The sequence below is a fragment of the Mya arenaria genome, chromosome 8, assembly GCF_026914265.1.
Source record: "Mya arenaria isolate MELC-2E11 chromosome 8, ASM2691426v1".
NCBI lineage: Eukaryota > Metazoa > Mollusca > Bivalvia > Myida > Myidae > Mya > Mya arenaria.
In genome coordinates, this window is record NC_069129.1 from 25,667,210 (window position 1) to 25,689,279 (window position 22,070).

The 22,070-nt window shown below is 36.1% G+C and overlaps 3 protein-coding genes and 1 non-coding gene across 8 annotated transcripts in view; 2 read left to right on the forward strand and 2 right to left on the reverse strand.

Annotated features, from left to right (window-relative positions):
* Positions 1–14,844, reverse strand: part of LOC128243587 (delphilin-like) — a 39,854-nt gene extending 25,010 nt beyond the window's left edge. For 4 of the 5 annotated variants that reach the window (XM_052961444.1, XM_052961442.1, XM_052961441.1 and 1 more), the window contains exons 1-5: positions 14,584–14,844; positions 5,164–5,366; positions 2,476–2,568; positions 1,930–2,062; positions 1,189–1,300 (exon numbers count right to left, since the gene is read on the reverse strand). In XM_052961444.1, the coding sequence (XP_052817404.1) occupies positions 1,189–1,300; positions 1,930–2,062; positions 2,476–2,568; positions 5,164–5,241 (416 nt within the window). In that variant the 5' untranslated portion in view covers positions 5,242–5,366; positions 14,584–14,844. Of the gene's footprint in view, positions 1–1,188; positions 1,301–1,929; positions 2,063–2,475; positions 2,569–5,163; positions 5,367–14,403; positions 14,532–14,583 lie in introns of those variants that run through there. The other variant, XM_052961440.1, reaches the window with a different exon arrangement.
* Positions 5,898–5,969, reverse strand: Trnae-cuc (transfer RNA glutamic acid (anticodon CUC)). Its single transcript has one exon. It is a non-coding gene; the product is annotated as a tRNA-Glu (tRNA).
* Positions 13,170–13,625, forward strand: LOC128244083 (autotransporter adhesin BtaF-like). Its single transcript, XM_052962099.1, has one exon. The coding sequence runs from the start codon at positions 13,170–13,172 to the stop codon at positions 13,623–13,625; it is 456 nt and encodes a 151-aa protein (XP_052818059.1).
* Positions 14,845–17,220: 2,376 nt separating the features above from the next.
* LOC128242792 (ankyrin repeat domain-containing protein 12-like) overlaps positions 17,221–22,070 on the forward strand; it is a 73,688-nt gene continuing 68,838 nt past the window's right edge. Inside the window, exon 1 of the mRNA XM_052960121.1 lies at positions 17,221–17,471. The gene's annotated coding sequence lies outside the window, so the exon portion shown is untranslated. The remainder of the gene's footprint in view (positions 17,472–22,070) is intronic.

Below are 22,070 nucleotides of genomic sequence, written 5' to 3' on the forward strand. Positions count from 1 at the left end.
AGACCATAAATCTTTTACGTCGTTTTTCATTCATGCAAAATTGGAATTTTGGCAAAATTTTCAGAGTTCGTATTGATAATCAAGATTTTAAGGTCCTTGAGCACATAACTTCCTCAATTGAATATTACAATACAGTGCCCCATAGGTTTCTGAATGTAACGTGACCTTGCACATTCATTTTAGGTAATATTTTTATTAAGAAGGAAAAACCCATTAATGAATCCAAATGTTTCTTTGTTCACTGTTGTAAAATGAAACATGACACTCAATATTCTAAACATGAAGTAAAGCCCAGAAGTAATGAAAGATTGGGCGTTGCTTCTATTAAAATAAGACGTTTGTACAAATATCAGGATGTTTTGTGGGACCGCTGTTTTATTGCAATTTTCTTCACTTCCTTCCTTTATACACAGTACATCCATAGTACATACAGACTGCTAGCGTCTAGCATGACAGCGGGCTCTCGTCTAGCATGACAGCGGGCTCTCGTTTAGCATGACAGCGGGCTCTGTCGTGTATCTAAAATGTTTGCGTGTCTTCCGGAATACAATTATTGAATATGTTCAGAGACGGTATTAATATACTTTGCATATGTGATTCCTTTATTCTGATACAGATTCAAATTGAATACAAATTAAACAACTTAATATGTCGATTTTTACGTAAACATATCATTTAAACATTCTTCCTCTTTTGAAAAGATAACAATGCGATGTTAGAATGGCTATTTTAGTAGAGATTTCTGTTCAGTTCGCACTATTTTAGTAATTAATTCTGCTGCGGCTGATGCTGCTGCTGCTGCTGCTGCTGCTGCTGCTGCTGTTGTTGTTGTTGTTTCTACTGCTACTACTTTATATATTAATTATTGTATATTGCTAACAGAAAACCACAGCGTTGTTAGAAAAACCAAGTTTTAACATTATTAACACATCTACATATGCATATATAGAGTAATTGTTATATTTGAAATCTCGAGTTTCAGAGTCTAAGTCTATAGTGCAACGCTAGTACGTGGATGAAGTGGGTCAGCCCTGTGTGTTTTATTATTCTAGAAAACCCCCAGTCATTCTTCATTTTTGCTTCAACCATGCATTCGCTTTTATGTTTGATGAACAGACCGCCCCCTTTTGCTGGCTTCAAATGCCATTTCCTGTTGTGAGTCATATCAAAAGGCCAAGGTGAACTTACCTCGACCACGTGGGTATTTTTGTATTGCCCTTCTTTTCGATAATGCCCTCTTTGACAATCTGTCGTTTAGTGGACAAACGGGCCTGTATCGCTGCCTCACCTGCATCTCCACCTGAAGAAGAATCACGACTACAATTAGATGATCAGAGAACTAGCTAATATTAGGATCGGAGCCCTAAAGTCGTTGCCATGAAATGAAATAATCTCTTTGCGTCCATGCTTTTGTTGTTCATGCTCTTGCTGTTCTTGTTCTTATGTACTTATTTTCGTTTCAGTTATTGTTCATTTAAGACTTTGATTTGCTGTATCATTAAAGATGCACTCTTACTCCCCAAAAAAGATGTACCACAATTAGTACAATTGTTTTAATTTTACCGAAAATGATGAATAAATATCGAAAACAATGGTTCTTATGAAGGATACCGTGTTTAATTTGAACGAAAGGTGCAGAAAGCACGGTATTTCTACCTTATCAGACAATAGTTGATCACTGTAAATATTTTAGGACTCACCAGTCATTTAATATATGTGCGTTTTCAGCTTTTAGATACACTGTTACAATCTTGTTATCAGCAATTAATATTTTTTTTAAAAATGCATTATTTAGTAAGTAATTAAAGGTTTATCGATCAAAATGTATGTTTGTTGAACATGTGTATGTAATGATTTTACATACGAGTGTCACTTTAAATAAGTGTGTTTATATGCTCATACGAGTTTCTTACCATGCTTGACACTTACCATTCGCATCAAATGTCTCCCCGCTCAGAATCATACCAAGCAGACGACATATTGTGTATTTTTCTTCTGCCGTGTCCGCGTCAAATTCCAGGCTCTTGTTGCCTCGGAAACGCAACACAATATGCAAGTTGTCCTGGAAACAAGACGTTGGTTTAAACACAATGTATTTAAATTTACACTATGGATGTGAAATTTGGGGTTGTGAGAGAAGTCACCAAAAAAGAGCGATTTCCATTGACTCGATAAATTGATCTAAAGAAACAAATAGGTCTGACACGTCGCCTTTTTTCTCAAAAAGATTACAGATAAACGCTTGTATTGTTTGGACATATAAGTTATATTTTGAAGAAGGTAGTAAGACACGATTATATGTGTCTAACACTCAGCCACGATTGTATATTTTACTGTTTGGTATGTTTTGTTCAGGAGTACCTGTTGTTAAAAGGGAGAGGAAAAGAGAGGGAAATGGTATGGTGCTTACGAATAAAGTACCGTATAATAAAGACAATAATGTCTGAACCAAAATCATGTCATAATCTTTCTTACCTCTGAGTCATATTGTTCAAGGAACCGGAAGTCGTAACATTTGCCTATCTTCCCTCGCTCAATCAGACTGATTTTTCGGTCAGAGAAGTCAATCTGCAACAATAAACACCATATTTAGCCTAGTAGCTCAATTCAAACTAAAGCATTTTCCAACTAAAGATTATGTACGTTATGTGTTTAGTGCAGAAAAGGCATCAAAACAGGGCCGTTTGAACACGACTGAGAAATACCTAGGAAAAGCAAGAATGTTTGTTATAGAATCAGTTTGGCCATTTTGAGATATTCTTTTCTTGAATGAGAACAGCGAATACAGATAACTTAGAACTGACCACGAAATCAAACAGCTTATCATTATTTCGTTAGTACGAGAATTACATAAGTTCGTTAAAAAGCATGTTGTTGTCGTTTTTACAAATACACGTTAAAGTGTTTTGTTTTTATTTCGAAAAAAAATTGGGCGAATTATTCAAAACTCATTGATCAAAGAAAGATATCACGTGCTAATCACTTTCTTGCAAGAAACAAAATTTACGTTAAAATTGTACAACAAGATGATGGAGTAGGTATGTAAATGCAGATGGGAATGATTCGTTTTTTGCATTTTTGTTTACAAATGATAATGACAAAGCTTGCTCGCCTGATACGTTATAAGATAAGCTCTGAGCATACCACCGCATGTGTATCGTCTAATCAATCTTGTAATGCATTTAGTGTATGTTTGCTTCAAGGCAAGTTAGGTGTTTACTAGTGAAGTATTCATCAAATACGCATGTTGTTAGTATTACTTTTACATACCGTGTGTGCTAGCAATGAATGAATCTTTTTAATATGTTTACATAGTTTATCTCTTCAAACAGGCCAATTACAGCTAAGCATTTCGTCCACTCTATTTCGATTGTTGGTGTATGACTGAGTCATTTGTCGAATTGGACCGCCTAATCTACTTAATAATCTAGAATAAGCGGTTATAGTTCATAACGAACTAATTCGTACGGTGTCGTTGCAATCGGAACTCCTCGGCCATTTTTCAACAAAAAAACAAACAGTTGGTGGTCGCTGTCGCTCTCTTCTAATAAATTCGTTAAATTTGTCATACATGAACTATGACTAACGCTTGTAGTAAATATACGACAATTCTACTTCTGTATTTCTTTAGTGTCTTCATTAACTAGTCTTGTTTATCATGATTGATTTTAGGCCAATATATCAGCAGATTGTGGATAATGTTTGCCAGATATGTTGAAATCTTGTTGCAGTACTTTAAAGCTGCACTCTCACAGATTGACCGATTTGACAGACAGATAGATCGATCTTTTATTTCCTCCATATGTGAGGAGTATAAAATATGTACAAGAAAATGAACAATTTCAGCGATGCATATAAAACAGATACATGAATACACTTATATACACAAAAATGGAACATCAGACTTTAATATATGGTATATGTAATGAAGGACATAATATAACCATATATGCGTGTTTATAGTACATACATGCTCAGAATATATATATATGAATATCACCGTAATTAAAGAGAAAGATTTTTGTATCAAAAGCCGAAGACAAAAAAAAAGATTTTTATAACTGTAGAGTGCAAATCTTAAAAAGCTAGATGAAAGTGAAAACTCTAGATTTCAGTTTGCACCATATTAGTGTAAAACATTACAACAACTTTAGGTATTCATTTATTATCAGATTATTTATTTTTTGTCTCAGAATCAGCTGACTTTGGCATAAGTGTTTTCAAATCAGTCATATAGGATAAAACACAATTGAATAGATCTCAATTATTCGAAAAACAGCCGATTTTTTTTATTTTTCTTAAATCGTTAGTAACCGTGGGCGCGTAAAACCATACGAGATTAATTTTCGAGCGTAAAAATGTCGATATGATATTTAATTATCAGTTTAATATCACCGGTTTTCAGACATTTACGCACAATTTGACTCACTCCTAAACAGAAAATTAAAAAAAGTTGTCAAAACGGCCAAGCTGTGAGAGTGCAGATTGAATTACTGTATTCCACTACTTTTAGTTTCTTCGTCTCTTAGTAGCATTCATCAATGCTTTGTGAACAATTCTTACAATGCTGTCTGATATGTTTTGCAGAAAAAAAAATCAAAACAAGCGAATGCGGTACTCTTTTTTATATAAAAAGTAAAGCAAAAAAAATATGTCCTTTAAACACAAATTGAGCCAAGAGAAAACGGACCAACTAAAAGATCGAGCCAAGCGAATTTGAGCCAACGGGATTCGGCTGTATTCGTGTTGAATGACAGACAGTATACAAACAAATACTAATTCTGAACCAACTTTCATCCTTCGTCCATTGAAAGCCAGACGGGCTCATCAGCATGCGGAATAAGAAGCCTCATAAACCCATCTCATTCTGCCATTCAATGGACGCATTTATTTGTATTGTTTATTTTATAGTTCACCTAAAGTTAGAAATTGAATATGTGAAAGGAAACTTTTAAACCATTTAAGTTTTGGTTCTAGGGGAGGGGCGAATGTGTAAAAGGGTTGCCCAAATGTTACGCCACCTCTAACATCCATTTCTCGATCCTTCCCTGGTAAGTTCAACGGAAGATTGCTTACATGCATAAATATACATTGTGATGTGTAATCAATATATAAGAAAAACGTAAAACATGATTTTACATAGATAGTTATTATTTCAGTTACCTGAAATATCGTTCTCTTCCCAGACTTGGTATAGATGCCGAAGTTGTGGGCGGAGTTCAGGGTGAGCATCTCCCCCATTTTGAGCAACGGAAGTTCCCTTCAACAACCGGAAGTTGGATAGAGGGACGGTCGAGATTTGCGCGCCGTAGAAGGAGCTGGTTAATCTACCTTCCGGTCACATGGATGTAACATTTAGGGGATATCTAAAAAATAAAACATGGTGAACGTTATGGAATTTGAAAACAACAGCAGGCCCCAGATTCTCGAAACATCTTATAACAGGATCAAGTTCAGCATATTATTTTTGGTTTAGTACAGATTGTCTAATATTCTCTTGTTAAAGAGTCTGAGACTTGTAAAAGAAAATTAATAATAGTTGAAATCAATAAGAAAAACTACTATTTGTTTTTTTTTATAAAATCATATTTAAGTAAGTATTTTTTTTTCTAAATGGATTACGATAACCTTTAAGTGTGTTCAGATTTTTTTGAGAAATTGGATAGATTGATAGACTCGACGCTATTTCAACAGCAGTAATTTATTATAACTTTATCATGAGATATGTTTTGCATAAATAATCTTGGCTCAATTTTTTTTGTAACCGGTAATTCTTTCCATTTAAAATAAATGTTTTACAACCGGATAATTTGTAGGCATTATTCACCCTACATGAATAATGTCCATACTTTCGCATATACTTTATATCATTTAAAGCAAATGCAACAAAAAAGCTCTTCCCAAGCGGGGAATCGAACCCCGGCCGCCGCGGTGAGAGCGCGGAATCCTAACCACTAGACCACTTGGGAACATGTGCGGTTACCGTATAAATTGTTATTTAACGGGTAGACTCGAACGCGGGACTGTTAATTGAATTACGGGTCGAATTATTGCAATAGAAATGTAATTCACACACGAAGCCTGATATAGAATGTTGCTCTTATGCACCAGTCAATTGTAACCACGGCCCCCCGAGGTCTGGGGAATGGCGGGGACTATGACTTTCGGTCAAGCCCGGTTAAAATCCCCGCCCTGCGGAAACGAACTGATGGTAAAATCCCCGCAAAATGTCCCCGCAACCAAGGGACCCTAGGTAAGGCCCATTCCCCGCTATATTTTGCGCGAAGGCAAAACCACCGCATTCACCCGGTACTGCGGGCGCCCTGAAAGGTAAAAACACGGCCCATTTCTCCGGGTATCCCCGCTATACCCCCGGACCTGGTTACAATTGACTGGTGCATTACACTAAAGTGTGTGAACTCAAATTATTTAAACAAGTAAGTGTACATACTGTACATCAAAAACATAACTGTTGTAAATGAAGTAAAACTGAAACTTTAAAAAAGAGTCGTAATGAATGCATTGCTCTCAAATGTTATAATTGTTACTAGTATTCGAATCCATTTTATTTTATGGCACTAAATATCTGACACTTATATGTTCAGTTCAGTCCAAAGGATTAGAGGAATTATAATTTACGTATTCATGATCGTTGACATGCGTTTGCATATTCTTTACTTCATCAAAAGAGTCTGTCTGATACATAAATGAGTGAACGTCTGTGCCAAACTCCAGGGGCAGTGATTACGAACAGTCTCAAGTCTGAGTTCAGACTCAAGACTCATTATTGCAAAATTTCATTTCATTGTAATATTCTTTTTATCAGAGCATTCATGGTAAAACGTGCTGAAGCATATTGCTATTTGATAATTTTACTAATACATACCTACATTTTGTAAAAGAAATGAAACAAATATGATTTTTTTCTTCCTTTATGAAAATGCTTTTCTGAGTCTGAGTCTAGACTTGGACTTGAGACTGTTCGTAATCACGGCCCTGATATTTAAGGTATAATATCCATCATTAGTCTGCATGGTTACCTCAATTCAATTCTAATCAATGCAACGTCTTCATTGCCTCCTCTTAGAGAAGGGTATATCACTTGGTTGAGGTTTTCTAATTAATATATTTGATAATACAGCAATGTGCTTATATTTACAGAATTAAATCGCAGTTTTGGTTTAATTGCCTAATAGACAACTCAACTGGCTACTAGTCAATTGCATACGGTGCTAATATGATGTTGAGCGAAAGAAAACCAGTTTAAACCCAAGTAACTTCGTACTTAATACTCACCGACAACGCCTAAGAGGTTACCCCAAACATTTACTATGTATTATTATATAGCAGGGGCAGATATGATGTGCCCGCACCCCCTGGATCCGCTAGTGTAAAGTGATACGTATGTTATGTGTTTGTTGTCTTGTGACGCAATATAAATAACACAGTTTGTTTGGCCTTAATCAAGGTCTTAGGTAAATTTTAGGCTATTGGGCTTGTCCCTGTAGTTTCCAGTATTTTTATGGCTATAATGGGTCTATGGAAATATAGTGGAATCCATGATGGTTATATTACCTTAAAGTGTGTTTGAAAGCCAAGGGCTGAATGACACAAAGTTCGTGTGCTATTTTTTTCTTTCGTGATTTACTTCCTTTTAGTCATTTGTCAAGCAAACAGTTTGTCCTCAGATAATGAATATATTTGGCTGTAATTGTGTTCATTTGTTCGTTTTGAATATACATTGTAGAAATCCATTCAGATATATGCGAGCCATTATGTTATGACATGAAACCAGGACGTATCATGGATTACCTGCAATTTTCCATTCACACACTTCATTGAGTCGCTCTGTAATTAAGAAATGTAATTGGTACTTCACGAAATGTGCCACAGTTATGATAATGGAAATTGTGTACGGAATGCTGTTAGGGCCATCGCCTGTGAACTTGCTGATCTCAAACGCGATACTCGATAGTACGATGGTGAAAACACGATAGTAAACCGCATTATCATCATCATATTGTGGTATCATCGCGTTTTCGTTATCGTACTGTATTAGTGTATAGCGTTTTCATCATCGTTCTGTCGCGTTTTCGGTAACGTAGTTTCGTGATTTCGCGTTTTCATCATCGTTCTGTCGCGTTTTCGGTATGGTAGCTTCGTGATTTTGCGTTTTCATCATCGTTATGTCGCGCTTTCGTTCTCGTAGTTTCGTGACTTCGCGTTTTCATCAACGTACTTTCGTGTCTTCATCATCTTAATGTCGCGTTATTATCGATTATCGTGTTTCAGATTAACACATTCACAGGCGATGGCCCTAACGGCATTCCGTACTTGTGTACCTAACATCGGGAATTATGTTAACGCTGTTTTCATTAGATTTTACAGGGAAAGTCCCCATTATGCGGTATGTCTTTAAAAAGGATATATTCATTTTTAAAGATACTGAGTAGACATGTTTATCTATGTCAGGTAGTTTATAGTTAATCCGAATCTGAAAGAAAAAATGTTGACGGGTTAACTTCCTGCAAAATTGCACAATTTTGCAAGTCAATTCAAATATTGCAGACTTTATTATACCACAGACTTAACTTTGTTCTAAAACCCGTCAGAATATGTAAGGTGTTATTGTTAGAAGAAATCTTAGACTGTAAAGATTCAATTCAATTCAAATATGTAAGATATGACTGCATGTGATGTCGACCTATCCAAACTTGGGATTTTGTTAAATGTATTTTTTATTAAATGTATATTTGTTTATAACATAATTTATTTTATAAAGAAGTCAGACATTTAACAAGTACCGGTTAGGGGCCATTTCGCCCGGAAATGGAGGTATTTCTTGAATTGAATACAGAATATTTTCGAATGAAATTTTACAGTGAAAAAATAAGCTCCTGATCTAAAAATCAGTGTGATAATATTAGTTATATATGCTTATTTTAAGAGTGAATTCACTTGCCAAACATACTTCAAAATACTATTAAAACCACTAAAACAAAGAGTGAACTGTACCAATAGTTTACCCACTTAAAAAAATAATAAAAGATATTTAAAAAAAAATCCGACTAACGACAAAACATTTTATATCTTCCTATTTTATATGAATCTGAGCATATTGCTCTGTTTGAACGATTTTTAGGGTGATTTTGTTTCCATTTTGTTGAGCAGTAAAAATTGATTATCCCCCACTGGAAGAAATATGACGCAGCCTGGTGCACTTTCGATATTGATGATAAATTGCTTATTTTCAGATATTTGTTTTTATTCTTTGTTATTTCCCTATTTTGAAGGTTCATTCGAACACCCATTTTCATTTCTATGAATAATAGTCATAATGGAATTGTTAAACAAGAGATTCACAGGGTAGGCGAAAAAATTGTATGACGTATTCCTAACCAGTATACATAATTTACATTTAGGATTGAGAAGTAAGCCAATAGCTGATATGGAATCCCCTTACTAAATATAGTTTTGTGATAAAAAGATAATATAGCGAGGTGAAGACGTACCTGAGCATCAAATATCACCCAATGGCTTATATAGAGACCCAGTGACAAAATGTAATTTTTTGGTGACATAAAAGATTATATAAAGAGGTAGAAACGTACATAAGCATCAAATATCACCGAAGTCATTTACAAAACTGTATAATAAAAATTTGGGAATACACCTGTATCAGAAAAAATACATTAGTGTTGTAATATGATAAGAACATTATTTAGTAATGGTAAAAGGTTGTTAGTATGTACTTACATAAATAAACGGTTTGATGCGACGCAGTCGAATAACAATTTATTTTGTGTGAGAACAAACTCACTGTTCTTGTTTAATGTTTTAGGGGAACTTCAAAATCAGTGCCTTCTCACTGGACAAAATAAAAATAACAATAAACTTAACAAAAAACTAAACATCACAATGATTCGAAAGTTATGCACCGGCTTATTGTAACCACGCCACCCATGTCCGGGGGTATACCGGGGATAGCCGCGGAAATGGGCCATGGTTTTACCTTTCAGGCGGTCCCGCATTGCCGGGTGAATGCAGTTGTTTTGTCTTTGCGCCCTACAGTGGCCGGGAATGGGCCTTTTTTAGAATTCCTGGGGTTCGGGGGCATTTGGCGGGGATTTTACAAGCAGTTTGTCCTCGCAGGACGTGGAACTTACCCAAGCTTGGCTGAACCGAAAGTCAAAGCCCCGCTATTACCCGGACCTGGGGGGGGGGGGGCGTGGTTACAAATGACTAGTGCATTATATACCATATCGAAATTGGGGAAACTACCAATAACATAATATTTTTCAACACGTTTGCGGGTATTTCCTTTCGTTTAATGTTACACCACATGATATGAAGTGTTGTAAATTAAATACCCATTTATAGCTTTAACGGGCAATATAAAACTATCTCAGGAAGTCTTATCTAATTAGCATATCCAAAAATATCAGGGGTGTAGTCTTATTTGGTAATTAAAACAAACGAGTTGCATGTGGCTGAGAGTATATCTGCATTAAAAGTGTATCGTGGATGACAAATTGAAATCAGATTACAATCTTATCCTAACAAAGGCTCTGCCATTACCGTAAACAGGTGAGATTGTGCACTTTAGTCAGATTATAAGAAGATTATTTTGTGTAAGTGCATGTTTACATAAAAAAAAAAATTGCGTTTTTAGCGGTCTACATAATATTTTGCCAACTACCCACTTATTGTGCAAGTCACTGTTTATATCTACCGCTTCACCTGATTAAAATCAATAACGACTTACTGCTGATTTACTAAAGTAAAATTATTGGAAGACTTTACACATATTGCAATGCCATTGAACAAAATATAATGTTGACCCCTTACATGTGGTTTGCCATATTCAGAAGAAAAGGAAGTAAAATAATTGATATTGATATAATCGATATAAGTAAGGAAACATAATAAAACATATTTATTACTTTGATATTATGAATACTTATATAAAATGTTAGCAGAAAGGGTTGCAGTTCCTTTTTATATTTCTCTTACGATTAAATAAAATGTTATCCTGTTATAAACGCTCAATCAGTGGAGAGCATACCTGATATACAATGTTGCTCATTGTTTACAAATGATAAATGCGAGCTAATAAAAATTAATATGAAATAAAAACAAAACAACAAATGTAGCATTATCAGTTAATTCATTTCATTATTGTCCTGTAAGTTGATGTTTAATCAATCAAGTATCCACAATACACTATTGTATGTCTATTCTGTTCTGTTTCTGTATTATCCCATGTGTTTTATGCCAATCGGAACATCTCGGCCTCTATCCAACATAATTGACACTCTCGAAGCTTGCCGGAGATGGCCGAGTTGTTACGATTGGTTTTATGCGATGCAAGATTTTTAGCAAAACACATTAAAACAGTCGGGTACATGAATTAATCAATTTAAAATAGATTGTAAATTAGTTAATTGCTAACATGACTAACAATAATCGAGGACAAAGTTCAATATGTTTTGTGTGCCATTGCATTGTGGCATTTCTTTGCATATACATGTATTTAATAAATTCTTCCTTTTTTATAAATATATCAAATTTTTACCAAGTTCAAAATCGATGACGAATGTGCAATAAAAGGTGTTTGGAATTTAATTTACAAAATTTTGGGTCCCGTAAATTTATTTCGACTTGAATAAGATATAAGACAATTCGTAATGCGACTTAAGCCACTGTGTATATTCGAATACAAATGTTCAAAGCTACCAAATTTAAAAATATCAAAATTAATACGCAAATCATGGATAAGTTTAAGTATGTTTATATTTATAATTTAACTCACGAGATATCTATCATAAATATCCTATATAACATTAAATTAACCATTACATATCGATCGAATATGATATATGGTTTAACCATGCGAACTTTAATAGTCCTATTTGGGAGGTTATTAATGTAATTGGAATGTAAAATAATGAAAATAAATTTGCTATGCTAAGCATTAGCGGTTCCAGAGGGGCGGTCCCGGTAACACCCCCCCCCTCCACCCCACCCACCCCCCCCAAAAAAAAAAAATTAAATAAATAAATAAAAATAATCCAAGTTTACTTTTTATGTTAATAACGGAGAACAAAAGTAATAAAATACGCTCCCAATGTACCATTTTGGACTAGAAACTGTTAAAATTTTCTTGGGGGAACAACCCCTTAACCCCCCTGCCACCATTTGAAACCAAATATATTCTGGTACTGAATTGAGGGACGAAAGTAAAAAGGTTCCGTCCCTTAGTTACGCCCCTTCTAACCTCAAATCCTGGATCCTCCCTTGCTTTAGTTATGTTGAAAATGATAACATTGCAAATATACAACAGCTTTAAGTCAGGGCGTAAACATAATCTCGAGTCTTTTCTATGCGAACAATCAATTTATATTACATGTACATTCACCAGATGAATACAAATTGGTTTATTAGGTAATAATAATAACAATCAGTATAATCGCTATACACGACTTAAAAAAACGATTTTTTTTGCGTTTGGTTGCAAACAAAAAAAATATAATTGGAGCATGTCAAGATATGTTTATGAGATAAATAGTTAAATACTATTTGGAGATATCATCATGATATGATTTTCTTTAAGTTATCACAAAAATGTTGTCAACATTATAACAAATATGTCCTTAAAGTTAACATTAGACTTAAGGGTTTAATCCAGGATTTGAAAAAAGCAGAGTTCTGCTGAATAGGGACAGGGTGCTGCAGAAGAGGGGCAGTGTGCTGCAGATAGGGACAAGTTGCTGCAGAATAGGGGCAGTGTGCTGCAGAAGAGGGACAGGATGCTGCAGAATAGGGACAGGGTTCTGCAGAATAGGGACAAGTTGCTGCAGAATAGGGGCAGTGTGCTGCAGAAGAGGGGCAGTGTGCTGCAGATAGGGACAAGTTGCTGCAGAATAGGGGCAGTGTGCTGCAGATAGGGACAAGTTGCTGCAGAATAGGGGCAGTGTGCTGCAGAAGAGGGACAGGATGCTGCAGAATAGGGGCAGTGTGCTGCAGAAGAGGGACAGGATGCTGCAGAATAGGGGCAGGGTTCTGCAGAATAGGGGCAAGGGTGCTGCAGAATAGGGGCAGGATGCTGCAGAATAGGGGCAGGATGCTGCAGAATAGGGGCAGGCAGGGTGCTGCATAATAGGGGCAGGATGCTGCAGAATAAGGACAGGTTGTTGCAGAATAGGGACAGGGTGCTGCAGATAAGGAGCAGAGTGCTTCAGAATAGGGGCAGGGTGCTGCAGAATAGGGGCAGGGTGCTGCAGATAAGGAGCAGGGTGCTTCAGAATAAGGGCAGGGTGCTTCAGAATAGGGGCAGGGTGCTTCAGAATAGGGGCAGGGTGCTGCAGAATAGGGGCAGGGTGCTGCAGAATAGGGGCAGGATGCTGCAGAATAGGGGCAGGATGCTGCAGAATAGGGACAGGTTGTTTCAGAATAGGGGCAGGATGCTGCAGAATAGGGGCAGGATGCTGCAGAATAAGGACAGGTTGTTGCAGAATAGGGGCAGGGTGCGGCAGAATAGGGGCAAGGTGCTGCAGCAGAAGGATGCCTATGCCTCCATGAGCGCAGGAGGATGCTACTTAAAAGACAGGGTGCAGCCTTCCTAACTCTATGAAGGCAGAAGGGTGTCCATCCTGGTCTCCATAAGAGCAGATGGATGCATTCAAAACAGGACAGGGTGCAGCACCCTTTCCTAACTTTATAAAGGCAGAAGGGAGTACATGCTTGTCTCCATGAGGGCCCAAGGATGCTAGCAAAAGAGGACAGGGTGAAACACTCTTCATTTAGCTAACAGATAGGCAGACAGACAGACAGTTAATGTTAATTTCCGACCTGTACAACATAAAACTAAAACCTTAATAGTGATACACAACGCTAAAAAACGACCATACTGAATTGTTGCCAAGTCTACACGTATCACAATGTTCATGTTACTAAGATTTTACGTTTAACATTACAAAATTACATACAAACTGGTAATATACATGAAACGTACGGCCCCTTAGGGAATGAGCTGTCCTCTGATTAGATTCACAAAACCTTTAACGTAAATTAATAGCGCACATTTTATATAAACAGTATAATGAGTCGTAATACAAGCGATAATGTTTATTTACATGGCTCAAAATAAAAATAAACGTTGTCTAATATATTTAGATTTAAGATAGATGTAATTATGCAATTATGAATAAATTTTCTATAAAATGAAGTTTTTTTCCTAACAATTCTTGTTTTTAAACAATATATGTTTTTGGTTTTACAAGATCGGTTGAGAATGGTTAATAATTTGTAAATTGTTGCTGTAATCATTTTTTTTTCTCTCAATTACGTTAAGAAATGTTAATGCTTTAGTTATGCAGTATAACAGTGCAGTTCTCAACATACCTTTATTGTGGAAATTCAATTTGATTTTAATCCAGAAAAAGATATTATTAGACACATAAAAATTCAAATTTCAAACTAGTGTTGTCGTCAGATCTTCTCAATTGCATTAAGGAAGATTTACGCTTTTATTATTTATATTATTGTACATTATTAAGTCTAGTTTTCAGTATATATATATACCTTTTAACGGGAAGATCAATTATCCAGCTGAGCACATGTTGAAAATCGATATCACTGCAAGAAGATGATTTTTTTCACACTTTAAAATTCACTATCTTTGCAATGAAATGCCACTTTATTTAAGTAGTCATATTTTCCAACGGTCGATTTTCATATAAAATATAAATTTCTCTTATCTCTGTTGTATTTTACGGTACTCGCAAGCGTTATAAATCTCTGCACCATTTACCTATACCTTAAAAGGCAAACATGCTAACTAGTTAACCCGCCTCGGTTAATTTAACAAACCCGGAAGGTTAGTTTATATATAATGTTACCTATCAAATATCTTGGTGGTGCAGTTATCTATTGGCCTTTGTAAGTTTTTGTCCTTAAAATGTCTTCCTTTCGGTCTCTTGTGAGTTAAGTTATCAATAGGGTCATGTTTACAGAATGACTTAATAAGTTAAGTTGTGTAGGTAGTTGCAAAGTCGCGTCCATAAAACGAGCATAACTCAACCGTATTATCAGGGTGCTGCAGATAAATGTTGACATTATTCATATTAAATTAAATTTATAATTTTGATAAATACGCTCCTGAGTGTAAGAGGAATTCAAAGGAACACTCCATGAGGTACTAAAGAGAAAATGAGAGCGTAACAGGGGTGGCTCTAGGATTTGACGTTAAAGGTGGCGTTACTCAGGGGCGTATCCTGATGACTTGCTCCTTTCCGTCAGAACCTAAATTTATTTGGTTTAAAATGTTGGTGGGGGTTTGGTGGTACTTCCCCCAGACAATTTCTTGTCCGAAATATTGTTATTGGGCATATTTCATTTTTACTTTCTTTGCTATATTGAAAAGGAAACTTTGACGTTTTTTTTCTTCGTTTTTTTTTTAGGGGGGGGGGGGGCGGGGGCGTGTGCCGCCCTCCTGGTTTCGTTAGTAGGTTTCAGGTATTGGATAGGGAAAGAGAGAGTGGGCGACGGAAAAGGGAGAGAGCGTGGGAATTGAAGAGAGAGGGCCGAGGGAGTGGGAGTGGAGATGGCAAATGAATTAGGTTCATGGTGCGAAGTAGGGATGTGATAGACGTGAGGGCGAGAGGGTAAATTGGTGAGGGAGAATGAAACAGTAAGGGGAGGGAAGAGAAAAATATGGGTTAGAAGATGGGTGATAGAGGGAAAGGATGCGAGCGATATGAGAGTATGCGATATAGATCGACGTAAATGAGAGGGGGAATGGGATGAGAGAAATAGATGGATAGAGAAAGGATGCAAACGGTAAGAGAGTCTGTGCTATAGATCGATGTGAATGAGAGGGGGAAATGGGATGAGAGAAATATATAGAGGGGGAAGGATGCAAACGATAAGAGAGTCGGTGATATAGATCGACGTGAATAAGAGGGGGAAATGGGATGAGAGAAATATAGAGAGAGGGAAATGATGTGAGCGATAAGAGAGTCGGTGATATAGATCGACGTGAATGAGAGGGGATGAAGTGGATGAGAGGGATAAGAGGAGAGATAATTCGGGAAAGGTACCTATTATGTCCCGGATATTTTGTACCATATACGATCGCATATGGGCGTACGAGTGTTGGCTCTAATATTGAAATGGGTCACTCGTGGATATCCGATGATGGAAATATTGCAGAAAGTCAGGTCCCTCGTGCCATTCGCCACTACATGTATGTCACACGCGACGGTGTTAGCTGAGACTCAAAGCCGGGTTAAAACCAGTACCGACGGTCCCAGACAGAAAATAATCAGGACAGAAAAGGTTCGCTGACACGCAGCGGATTTCTTTATTTAAATCGGATTGCGTCATACCAATGACGACATACAGAAGGTACATTTTCGTATGCTGTTGATGATGCTGCTGCTGTTGTTGTTGTTGTTGTTGTTGTTGTTTAAACAAAGGCGTCTGTATTTAGTGATTAAAAAACAACTTGTGTACCGAATACTCCATTAATTTCTACAAGAATACTGCGTGTCCGAGTCCACGATACACAGTGTACCCCACATTCCCCTTGTGTACCGGAAACAATTTCAGCAAGAATCATGTGTTACATATACTATTTAACTAGTTTGCGAGTTTGCGTACCAAAGTATGCCAGTTTTAATTTGTAAAAACCGCGTAACACCATTTTGAGTCCCGATTTATTCTTAAATGCTCATGATTACCGGTGCGAGGGTGGAACGGGTCCAAGTCTCTGGTAAACAAGTATATAATTACCCTGACCGAATTGATCATGAAAGTATAATATCCTTATTGATGCTGGTTCAGTATCAAGTTCTTTATGTTGTTTATTCGTATTTTGTTTATCAACGAAAAGATATGCTCTGTTTGTTTCGACATTATTTGTAGTTAATTATTTTGACCGCTAAATGGGAGTAAATCCTGTAAATTTTAAATAAAGTTTTTTTTAAGTTGTTTCCCTTATATTGTGTAAACACAAGCGCAGTATGTTCCAAAACTGTTTGACTCTACGTGAAAGTACATGCAGCTTACTCTTTCTTTAAATGTGTCTTTGGTTTGACAATATTTGTTAACAGATGAAAAATATACCCGTTTTAATATAATATGTTTAGTTATTTTATAATCTTTTTTAAAAGTTGAATGTAACCTTCATTTCGATTTTTCTTTGGGTTCATTCGACAAGCTCGCACAAAACAAACGTCCTCTTGAAGGTGATCGATTAGCCAAGAAATTCTTTGATTTACCTGTGACATTTGCATTTTAAATCAAATGTTCTTATCTTATAGGTTGAAACAAACATTAGCGTTTGCAAATTCATTCATTGTGCTTTGTGGATTTGCAGTGTTTGCTTAAGAACGGTCATATATCGAAGGACGCTTGTGCTGCCACCGAGTTATCTCCCTTTACTCTGCACATCTATTTTGGTTTTAAAGGTAACAAATCGTAAATTTCGTTATACGATCGTTTGTATTAATTAAATATGAAATAAATATCAATTTGGAGTAAATGCTAAAGTGTGTACTTATATTAACAAACTTATTTGAATTGCGAAGATAGTGTGTGTGTGAGTATTAAAGAACTAGCCGCCCGTTTAGGTGGTTAGTATCGACAGAGGGTTCGAACCCCACACCAGGCACACTTTTCCTTCATGGTTTTCTTTACAGACGCCCAACACAATTGGCAATGCACTCTGTAGTGAGTCCAAATAAACAGGGATGATGCCAGTTTTCTTTTGAACAGATCACAAAAATCTTTCCAACAACATATGATTAGTTCTAACAATTTTGGAAAGTTTCTTGGTAAACATTGAATAATTCTTAATGTCCAGTTTTGTGATCAGGCCTCCTTGACCTACCTAGAACATTCATTTGGAAATTCATTAGAGCCCCTGGGCTAGGTGTAACATTAAAAAACTGCTTAGTCAAAAATAGAGGAAGTAAATATCACGTTCAAGACCTTGGAATTTAAAGCATATTTGAAAAATAGAAAAAATGGAATCTCCTATAGTTACAAGGCTTTTTCTAGGATTTTGCGACCTATATTTGGTAATGACCAACCTGCATTGATAAAAACCTTTATTTGGAAATAAAAAACAAACAAGAGGTAATCTGCCAAAAATGGTGATTCTTGATGATTTTAAAGAAATTTGCCATATGAAATGGAATATCGGACTCGTGGAATGGCTAGAAAACTGTCTGACTTAACTTGGCAAAACCATTGTTTTTAAAATGTTTGCTGTACCTAAACTCCATCGACTGTATTGGAACCACCAGACAGAAGCGTGTATCAAGATGAAACAGAACAAATGTACACTTTTTTCTGGAAAGAAAAGCCTAATTAAATATCAAGAAATCTGGTGGCTTAAATCTGGTGGCTTATAAATGTTCATCATATCTCTATTTGTAAAAGCAATTAAAGCAACCTTGATAAAAAGACTAAAATTAAGCAATAAAAATGGATTGAAATGAATACAGTATATGAATATGATGGAAAGTGTTGGGAAAGACTTAGTTTTACAAAACCAATTTGGATCAAAGTAATATTTAACATATTGAGCCATAATATATTTTTTTCAAGACGTAATACTATAACTATCGGGGCACCATTCATTTACAAAAAGGGTGCTGCAATAATATCAACCGGGATTATGGAACAAAAGCAAAATACAAAACATCTTTTTTTTTAAAAATAGTGGTATGACACGGGTGTATCACATTTTAAACATTTGTATTACTAAAGAATTATTATTTAAGTATTTTAACTTAAAAAACAATAAGAAGACTACCAGTTTGGTACATGGTGATTTTCAAAAATAACATACACTGATCCGGAGTAGTCCTGACCGTTCACCTACTTACTCTGTAGATAATGTCAAGGAAAGTACGAAAATATGTAAAATGGTCTTCAATTACTATTGTACAGCTTAAACTAATAAGTAGAAATAGGGAAGAAAATTTGGAAACTTAATTTGATGGAAAGTGTGTAAGCACAACTGCTTAAAAACTAACAATTATAAGACACAGTAATTTTGGGAATTCAAATACATTCTTTCCCCTTTTTATTTGATGCTATTTGATTTTTCCTGTTAATTTAACACTTTTTCCCCTTTTGTTGACTCCCCTTTGCGACTTGAGTTGAAACTTCTTTTCCCCTATATTTGATGTTCCTTTCCCCCTTTATTTTTCATTTCTCATCTGTCTTTATTTCACACTTTTTCTCCCTCTTTATTTGAGTCTTCTTTTCCCATTGTTTTATGCTTATTTTCCCCTTAACCAGAATCTAGGCTCTTCTTTCCTGTCTTTATTAGATGCTTCTCCGCTCCCGCCTTTGACACCTCTTTTCTGCTTTTTGTCACTTCCTTTCTCCACTCTTTTGACACTTGTTTTTCTTTTAAGACTCTTCTTTCCCCACTTTATTTGATGCTTCTTCCCCTCTTTTTTGACGATTCTTTCCCCCTCCATTTCACACTACCCTGCCCCTTTATTTGAATCTTCCCTCCCCCTTTATTTGGTGCCCTAAAAAATTCAACAAGCCCCTCTGTATAAGATGTTAAACTGTATAAAATTATGAATTCCAACAAGCCCGGGAAGCATTTAACCATCCCAGGGCTTGCGACACTGTGCTTATTTTGAGCACAGTACATGACTGTATACATATATATAGACTTTTATATGAAAAAAAAACAAATTAAGAATAATTTACAATTATTTTACATTTGTGGTTTGTGGCATTGAGGATTGTCTTGTTCAGATGTTATTGAATAGGATTATGACATGTTAATGAAATATTTCAACCACAAATGTGTATCCTGTTTACCAGAATCTGTTCATATCACTTACCACACCTGATAACTGTTATACCTGTAGTATTTACTGACTTACAGGATCATAATTATAATGTATTTAACATACAGACTGTGTGAAAATCCTAGACTCATTTTGACTCATCTTAAAGTGTTGGGTTCTGTATTTTCTGCTGGTTCATGGTAAGATCAGGGCCATTTTCAATCTCAACTCAATTGACCACAGAATCTCATAGAATGAGTCAGTTTTACATGTTTTACTCTTTGTGTGACAGCGCATTCTCTCCAATTTGGAAAAAAAATGGTCAATATTTTTTATAGAACATTAATTTTTGAGCAAATATTGTGCTTGCATTAGTCCAATTTATTATGAATGAGTTATTATATTTAGTGAATTTTGCGCTTTAGAAATCTCTTTTTCTTCAGAATATTGAGCAATCATCAGATGTTTGTCACAACATATCGTCACCTTAGTGCAAGAACTCAATATCTGCTTCTACATGTATATCTATATGCAGTTTTTGAGTTATTGCACTAAGGAGACGATATAGGGATGACAATGCGCTTATGAAATAGGTAAAACATATAAAAAATGAAAAATGTCATGCTGTATAATTATACAGTTGAACCCCGTGGGTTGAACTCTCAGGGACCAGCGAAAAAAACATTGAGCCTCAGGAAATTCAAGCCAAGTGGGAATTGTTACATTCAGTAGGAAAACATTGATTCTTTACATCAAGTTCGGGGCAACAAGGATATCGAGCCAAGCGAGTTTGAGCGAATGGGATTAGACTGTGTTATTAAATGAAGAAAATTGTTGAGCTTGAGGAATGTAATGACTATTTTCCTGAGCAATACTGGGGCCTGGCCCTCATGAGCTAGCTGTTTTTGTTATTTAGTAACTAGTGTAATTTTAACTTCTTTAAAAGTTTCATAGGAATTATCTCTGTCATAATCTCAGTAAACCAGTTTTCATTTATCAAAGTAAGATTTAAGCATGTGTTTTGGCTAATTGAAATAAACTTGAAATGCCAGTTAAGCTCGAGATATTAAGACCTGCCACTGAGGATCTCAAGAGTTCGTTGTTTTTTTCCCTGTCGTTATAGTTGACTCAATGTCATGTACGTACATGTGGCGTTATTTCCTTAGTCATTTTAAGTATTGACTTGCAGGTAATTAAATCAATGTTTCAGACATTATACAGATAATAGGGGGGCATGGTGACTAATCAATGAGCATTAACATGCGACTTTATCAGTCATGTTTGTTCCGAGAGTAATCAACGATAATTGCATCAGGTAGTTTTAGAATTTGTCATTAAATTTAGTTGAGCTATGACATGTACTCTGTTCATTGTTTATAGCCTCTCAATTCTTTAATAGAAAATTGGAGCACTAATTTTACCACATAAATACAGAATTCATATCAAGCAATCACATATCAACCACAAAGCACGCGTGAGTTGGTGGTCACTAATGCACCAGTCAATTGTAACCACATCCCCCCCCATATCCCTCCCGAGGTCCGTAGATATACTGGGGATAGCGGGGAAAATGGCCGTGTATGTTACTTTCAGGTGGCCCCGCATTGCCAAGTGGATGAGATGGGTTATTTTTGTGCCGAAAATAGCAGGGAATGGGCCTTACCTATGATGTCCCCGGGGTGCAGGGGCATTTGGCAGGGATTTTACAAGCAGTTTGTCCTCACATGGCGGAGATTTTACCTGGGATTGGTTGGACCAGAGGTCCAAGTCCCTGCTTTTCTCCGGACCTGGGGGGTGGCGTGGTCACAATTGACTGGTGCATCAGCCGGACAAGTGGGTCTTCTATGGTTCAGCACAATAACACATTCTCACGCATCATTGTGCCAATTAAAGTGACGTAGTATAAGTTTATGTAGTTAACTTTTTAATAGTTAAAATACTGACAGTTTAAACTAACCAAACACATTTTAATACTACTATTTTCAAGCTATAACATTATGAAGCAGATGCACACATGGAATGATTAATGTTTATGATATAGAGCATGAGAAAAACTATTTTTTCCACACTGCTCATTGAGGGTGAAGGTTGAACAGAAAAATCCATTTTCCCCTTGTTGACTTGACCTAGTTCACGGGCAAATGTATGCATCAACTTGAGGTTTACAAGATCTGTTGATTTTAATCTGGGGAACTAGGGGGGATTTCCCTGCTTGAATGGTACAGAAAGTGTGTTATCATTTAATGA

What these genes read in the sequence shown, in the direction of transcription:
- LOC128244083 (XM_052962099.1), top strand. Translation starts at nt 13,170, where the DNA reads ATGCTGCAGAATAAGGACAGGTTGTTGCAGAATAGGGACAGGGTGCTG.